The following is a 7,471-nucleotide window of genomic DNA, read 5'->3' as shown; positions in this document are numbered from 1 at the left end:
ATTGTTATGTTTATCATTATTCTTTTTGTTTTGTTTTTGTTTCTTGAAGAAAAAAGCTAATAAAAAGATTTTAAAAGAAAGAAATAAAATTTCATTCAGTTCTCTTAATTTTTAAGAAAGTTATGGGCTTTTGACTGTCCTCGATCACAGCTTTTGAGTTAAGTCAATGGAAAAGCAATTTGCAATTTGCATTGCAATCTAGGGCAAGATGCTAATTTCAGAGTATGAAACTTTTTTAATACTAAAGATATGAAAGTGAATTAGGTGTCAAATTAAACTACTTTTTATGCTTTATCTGATGGGATAAATTGCAGACTTGATTTTTAAAATCTCAACATTTTGTAACATTCAGAGGGGAAAGTCTGAGATCTGTTTGGGGGTCCGGTCGGCACGGTGGTGTTCCGGCCGCCTACAGAGCCGCGGCAGTTTGTGTTTGAGGGCGGTGGTCAAGTGGACAATGTCCTGTTGTGCCGTGTCGGAGAGCCAGCAGTAGAGGATGGGGTCGGCCGCGCAGTTGACTCCAGTCCAGGCGAAGAAGACTTTGTAGGGGGTGATGGCGAGCTGGGCGAAGGGGCAATTATAAACTTGCTTCTTAGGATGACTTTGATAAACAGGTTTTATTAAAAATCGTTACTCATACTTTAACGTTAGGAGAATATCGTATACACAGCGTCAAATAAAACTCCAGAATGTGTCATTTCACTTGATGCCAAGAAGGCGTTTGATAGAGTAGCATGGGAATACTTATTCAAACACTTGAGAAATCTAAGATTGGCCCAAAATGTATTTCTTGGGTCAAGCTGATATATCATATACCTCAGGCTTCTGTACTTACCAATAATCAGAGATCGCCTTTTTTCAGGCTCTTTCGAGGTACTAGACAGGGCTTTCCTTTAAGTCCTTTACTATTTGATATTGCTTTGGAACCTTTGGCCACCGCTATTAGGGAATCCCCTAATATTTTTGGTATTGTCCGTGGGAATAAGACACATAAGCTATCTCTTTATGCAGATGATCTGTTATTATTCATTTCTAATGCTGAGAAATCTATTCCGACAATAGTAGCACCACTTAATTAATTTAGTAGTTTCTCTGGTTATAAACTAAATCTTAGTAAGAGTGAGCTTTTTCCATTAAACAATCTAGTTTCGAATTATGGAAAGTTTCCATTTAGATTGACTACCGAAAGTTTTACTTATTCAGGTATTAAGATTACCAAGAAACACAAGGATTTATTTAAAGCTAATTTTACGCCTCTAATTGACCATATCAAACAACAGTTTACTAAATGGTCACCAATGTCCTTATTTTTAATCGGCCGAATCAATGCTATTAAAATGCTTATCTTACCTAAATCTTTGTATTTATTTCAGACGATACCAATTTTTATTGCCAAATCTTTCTTTGATATTATTGATTCCAAAATGTCTTCATATATACGGCAGAATAAAAATTCCAGTAAAAAATACTTACAGAAATCAAAAAAAGACGGTGGTTTGGCACTGCCGAACCTTAGATTCTACTCTTGGGCAGTTAATGTTCGTTATTTAACGTTTTGGACAAAAGATTTAGAAGATACCCAATGGATTTTAAAAGAAAGAAAGAAAATTTCATTCAGTTCTCTTAATTTTTAAGAAAGTTATGGGCTTTTGACTGTCCTCGATCACAGCTTTTGAGTTAAGTCAATGGAAAAGCAATAGGGAACAAGATGCTAATTTCAGAGTATGAAAATGGCCATAACTTTTTTAGTACTGAAGATATGAAAGTGAATTAGGTGTCAAATTAAACTTCTTTTTATGCTTTATCTGATGGGATAAATTGCAGACTTGATTTTAAAAATCTAAAAATTTTGTAATATTGCTAATCAGAGGGGAAGGTCTGAGATCTGTTTGGGGGTCCGGTCGGCACGGTGGTGTTCCGGCCGCCTACAGAGCCGCGGCAGTTTGTGTTTGAGGGCGGTGGTCAAGTGGACAATGTCCTGTCGTGCCGTGTCGGAGAGCCAGCAGTAGACGATGGGGTCGGCCGCGCAGTTGACTCCAGTCCAGGCGAAGAAGACGTTGTAGTGGATGATGGCGAGCTGGGCGAAGGGGCAATTGCCCGGCTCGGCCACGCCGCGGGCAAGGGCGGTCAACTGGTAAGGCCCGAAGCTGACGGCGTAGACCAGGAGGAGCAAGAGCAGCAACTTGGCGATCTTCCTCTTCTCTCCGTCTTCCACGCTGCTGCTCCTGGCCACCGCCCTGTAGATCCTCTGGGAGTAGAAGATGAAGAGGGAGAAGGGGAGGCAGAAGCTGAGGAGGAAACGTATCAGGTACACCTCGGCCGTGGTGGCCTCCAGGGGAAGGTCCTCCCAGAGTGGCGTGGAGGCGAAGTCGGAGGAGAGGAGGCCCTGCCGGTGGAGGAGGAGGGCGTGGAGGGACAGCTGGAGCAGCCAGCACGTTGCGCTCACCGCCGCGGCTGCCCGCAGGGTCCTTAGCCGGTGGAACCGGAGAGGGTGGACGATGGCGAGGTAGCGGTCCCCCGCAATGCAGCACAGGAAGGCAGGGCTCATGAACATGGTGCTGGAGGACACCACCACCACCGCGTTGTGCACGGACACGTTGCCGACGGCGGTGGTGAAATGATGGCAGAACCAGTAGGGCAAGGTGAGGGTGTAGATGATGTCGACGGAGCTCAGGTTGATCAAGTAGACGCCGATCTCGTGGCCTCTCTTCACTTGCAGTGCGGCCACGTAGATGGACAGGCAGTTGCCGGGCAAGCTGACAAGGAAGGTGGTGGCGTAGATGACCGGCACCAGGACACTCGCGCTGTTGTTCACCAAGCAACTGGAGTTGGACCTCCCGACCGTCACATTGTCCATCATTGCCAACAGGTCACATAGGTCAAACCAACACCTGCGCCGGGGAACAAAGAGAGATACGTGGAGACAATGGACAATAGACAACAGGAGTAGGCCATTCGGCCCAACTTGCCCACACCGACCAACATATCCAAGCTACACAAGTCCCACCTGCCATATCCCTCCAAACCTGTCCTATCCATGTACCTGTCTAACTGTTTCTTAAAAGTTGAGATAGTCCCAGCCTCAACTACAATAGACAATGGACAATAGGTGCAGGAGTAGGCCATTCGGCCCTTCGAGCCAGCACCGCCATTCAATGTGATCATGGCTGATCATCCCCAATCAGTACCCCGTTCCTGCCTTCTCCCCATATCCCCTGACTCCGCTATCTTTAAGAGCCCTATCTAGCTCTCTCTTAAAAGTATCCAGAGAACCGGCCTCCACCGCCCTCTGAAACAAAGAATTCCACAGACTCACAACTCTCTGTGTGAAAAAGTGTTTCCTCGTCTCCGTTCTAAATGGCCTACCCCTTATTCTTAAACTGTGGCCCTGGTTCTGGACTCCCCCAACATCAGGAACATGTTTCCTGCCTCTAGCATGTCCAAGCCCTTAAAAATCTTAAATGTTTCAATAAGATCTCCTCTCATCCTTCTAAATTCCAGAGTATACAAGCCCAGCCGCTCCATTCTCTCAGCATATGACAGTCGCGCCATCCCGGGAATTAACCTGGTGAACCTACGCTGCACTCCCTCAATAGCAAGAATGTCCTTCCTTAAATTAGGGGATCAAAACTGCACACAATATTCCAGGTGTGGTCTCGTGTACTGCCTCAGTGTCATTGGCCGCTCACTCTTTAGCAATCTTTCACCCAGAATCTAAACTACATCACCCTTCTCTAATGTAATGCCCTCACTGAGTCCCTTAGCCACCCCTCCACTCTGCAGTAGTATCACCATGCCTCTTACACCACTTCCCTACTCATGTACAATCAATACCTCTAGATTCTGCTTTACATTTGCCACCAGTCTTTCTCATTCTCTCTCTCTTCCTGTGTCATTCTGACTCTCTCTCTCCGTCTCTTTCACTGTCTCTGTATCTCTCTCTTTTTTTTTTTTTAAATTCCAAGACTTTATTCAACACATCAAATAATACAACAGATCACGTCATACACAAAACGAAATTACATTATACCAAGTGTCATTATAGTACAACATTACAATCATTATTCACAATACTCTCAACCCCTCGCGGTGACCAGCGCCCACGGAATACCTCCAAAGTCCCCGTGAACACCGCATGTTCCCTCTCCAGGGACACACGTGCACGGACGTAGGCCCGAAAGAGGGGCAAGCAGCCGACCCTTGCCTGACCATCCATCGCCTGCTGCCTGGACCCGCGTATGGCCATCTTGGCCAGGCCCAGGAGTAGACCGACAGGTAGGTCCCACCCTCCCACTTGGCTCTCCCCACAACCTGCCTTGTGTCCAAACACAAGAATCGTAGGACTAAAATGTAACCAGAACTTTAGCAACAACCCCTTCAGATATTGATACAGGGGCAGTAGCCTCTCACACTCCATATAAATGTGGAACACGGTCTCTTCCTCGCCACAAAAAATACAGGCAGCGGACGAGTCCGTGAACCGACTCAAAAGTTTGTTACATGCCACCGCTCCGTGCAGCACTCTCCACCCCAGGTCCCCAATGTAAAGGGGGACAACTCCCTTGTAGAGGGACCCCCACTGGGGACCTTCCCCGCCTTCAGGTGGTAACACCGTCCGCCATGGAGTGTCGGGATGGGAGACGAAGGCAAGTAGGTGCAGAATGTGCAGGAACATTCTATACAGTGAGCGTCTCTTCGCGTCACGAAACGGCACGCTAATCATCTCCGAAAGGCGGCTCAGGTTGTGTGGAGCCGGTGCCCGAGATATGTCCCGGAACCGAGGCCCGATGAGCAGATCTGACTGGAGCGGGTAAGAGCTCATTCAAAACCACTCTAGGCTCGCGCCTCTCCTCGACACCCGCCATGATTTGGTGAGGACCGGCCACTCCCGCAGCCGCAACATCCCCCTCCCCTCGTGGAGCAACACGCTGGCTGAAAACAACCAGATTCCTCACTCTTAACACATCCCGGTAGAAAACAGGCAAGCCCCTTAGGGCGGGTCGACTGATGCCCGCCTCCGGGAGCCGCGAGACCCCCCTTAGACAACGACCCCGTCGGAAAAAATACGTGGCCAAAACGTGCCATCTGGGGGGGTTCTCTATATACATATACCTCCTCAGAGTCCTGAGGCGGAGAGCCGCCACCTGGGTACGCACGCATACCAAGGACTGGCCACCCTCCTCTAACGGGAGACTCAGGACCGCTGCGGAAACCCAGTGCTTCCTATTTCCCCAAAAGAAGTCCACCAGCTTCTTCTGTAAAGCATTTACAAAAATGGAAGGCGGGACAAGAGTAGCCAGCCGGTACCATAACATGGAGGCCACCAGCTGGTTTATGACCAACACCCTCCCCTGAAAAGAAAGAACTCCAAGCAGGCCTGACCAGCGCCCCAGCCTGGCAACCACTTTCGTCTCCAACTCCTGCCAGTTTGCCGGCCAAGCATCCTCAGTGGGACTCAGGTACACCCCCAGATAGAGGAGGTGCGTGGTGCTCCACGCAAACATTACCATCTCCTCTGGCAGGGAGTCCACCTGCCACTGACCCACTAAAAGTCCAGAGCACTTGCTCCAATTAATCCTGGCAGAAGATGCAGCCGAGAATATCTTCTGGCAATCACGCATCCTCCGCAGGTCACCAGGATCGGTGAACATGAGGAGTACATCATCGGCATATGCCGAAAGAACCAACTCCACCCCCGGGCCCGGTAGGGCCAGGCCTGTCAACCTCCTCCGAAGAAGACACAGGAACGGCTCCACACAGACCGCGTACAACTGACCTGACATGGGGCACCCCTGACGGACCCCCCTCCCAAAATGAAAGGGAGCCAACAACGCACCATTAACCTTCACAAGACACTCCACTGCAGCATACAAGAGGCGGACCCGGGCCACAAAATGCGGTCCAAATCCGAACGCTTGCAACGTCCCGAAAAGGTATTCATGCTCTACCCTGTCAAAAGCCTTCTCCTGATCAAGAGACAGAAAAGCAGCTGACTGACCAGTTCCCTGTGCTAGATGAATCAGGTCCCTAACCAGGTGGATGTTATCCTGAATGGACCGGCCAGAGGACTGTATAGGACTGGTCATAGGTGAATCAATTGAGACAGCACGGAGCCCAGGCGATTTGCCATCGCCCGTGCAAAAACTTTATACTCTGTGCATAGGAGAGAGACCGGGCGCCAGTTTTTCAACAAGCGGAGTTCCCCCTTCTTGGGCAGCAGGACAACAACTGCTCTACGCCACGAGAGGGGCATCTCCCCGGTCGCCAGGCTCTCCCCCAGAACCAACATGTAATCACCCCCCAGGATACCCCAGAAAGCTCTTACAAACTCTACCGTCAGCCCATCCAGCCCGGGGGACTTACCCCTCTTGAGCTGATGCAATGCACGAGTCAACTCCTCCAAAGATAAAGGGCCATCAAGAATATCGGCCTCCTCCCTATCAATAATCGGTAGACTCTCCCACAGGTCCTGCTGAGCTTCCCCACTGACTCCACCTGCGGTGAACAGGGATCCATAAAAGGACCTGACCAAGGCACTAATCCTCTCTGGATCCGTGACAGAGGAGCCATCATCTGCTAGCAGCTCCACGAGCTGTTTGCGGGCTCCCCGCCCTTTCTCCAGAGAGAAAAAGAAAGGCGAAGCTCGATCCAGATCTTGCAGCATCTGGACCCGCGCCCTCACATAAGCGCCTCGGGACCTCTCAAGTTGCAGGTTCCTCAAGGCTTCCTTCTTCTCATGAAACACACCCCATTCGCAAGATTCACCTCCAACCTGACCCAGGCGAGACTCTGCGTCCCTCAGCTCCCTCTCAAGCTTCTCAACCGCTGAGTCCCGCCGCCCGGTCGACCCCCACGTGTATTCCTTACAAAAAATACGGATGTGAGCTTTCCCCACATCCCACCACTGCCTAAGGGAAGAGAAGCACCTCTGCCTCTCTCTCCACCTCACCCAAAACCGACTGAATGACTCCCGGAAACACCGATCCTCCAGCAGCCGGTTATTAAAGTGCCAGTACGCAGACCCGGCCCGAGCGCACGCTGGATTAAAATCCGCACGCACCAGACAATGGTCCGAGCATGGCACCAGCTGCATTGAGGCCGCTGAGACACGGGAAACAAACGCTCGGGAGATATATATTCGATCAATGCGAGAACCACCGCCCTCAGACCTCCGCGAAAAAGCAGTGGAGTCTGGGTTGAGGTCCCGCCACACATCAACCAACTCAAAAGAATCAATCAACCCTCTCAGCTTCTTCGCTACAGCAGGGGCACACTGAGTACCAGAACGATATCGCACCTCAAGTGTGCAGTTAAAGTCCCCCCCAAGGAAGACACACTCTCCCCTATCAATAGTGCTTAACAGAGCACTCACCTCCTGAAGTAGGCCGGACTGCATCGTGCCGGAGCTGGGGGCATACACGTTAATGAAATGCAACGGCATGCCATCCAGGCTCACGGCCAGATGGAGCAA

The 7,471-nt window shown here is 49.9% G+C and overlaps 1 protein-coding gene across 1 annotated transcript; it reads right to left on the bottom strand.

Moving 5' to 3' along the window:
* Positions 1-1,864: 1,864 nt before the first annotated feature.
* On the bottom strand, positions 1,865-2,857 carry LOC116976638 (ovarian cancer G-protein coupled receptor 1-like). Its single transcript, XM_033026464.1, has one exon. It carries the CDS (start codon positions 2,855-2,857, stop codon positions 1,865-1,867), a length of 993 nt encoding a protein of 330 aa, XP_032882355.1.
* Positions 2,858-7,471: the final 4,614 nt, after the last annotated feature.

This window comes from Amblyraja radiata, chromosome 9, assembly GCF_010909765.2.
Source record: "Amblyraja radiata isolate CabotCenter1 chromosome 9, sAmbRad1.1.pri, whole genome shotgun sequence".
NCBI lineage: Eukaryota > Metazoa > Chordata > Chondrichthyes > Rajiformes > Rajidae > Amblyraja > Amblyraja radiata.
Note: the sequence above shows the minus strand (reverse complement) of the source record. Positions and strands in the feature narration are given on the sequence as shown.

What these genes read in the sequence shown, in the direction of transcription:
- LOC116976638 (XM_033026464.1), bottom strand. Translation starts at nt 2,857, where the DNA reads ATGGACAATGTGACGGTCGGGAGGTCCAACTCCAGTTGCTTGGTGAAC.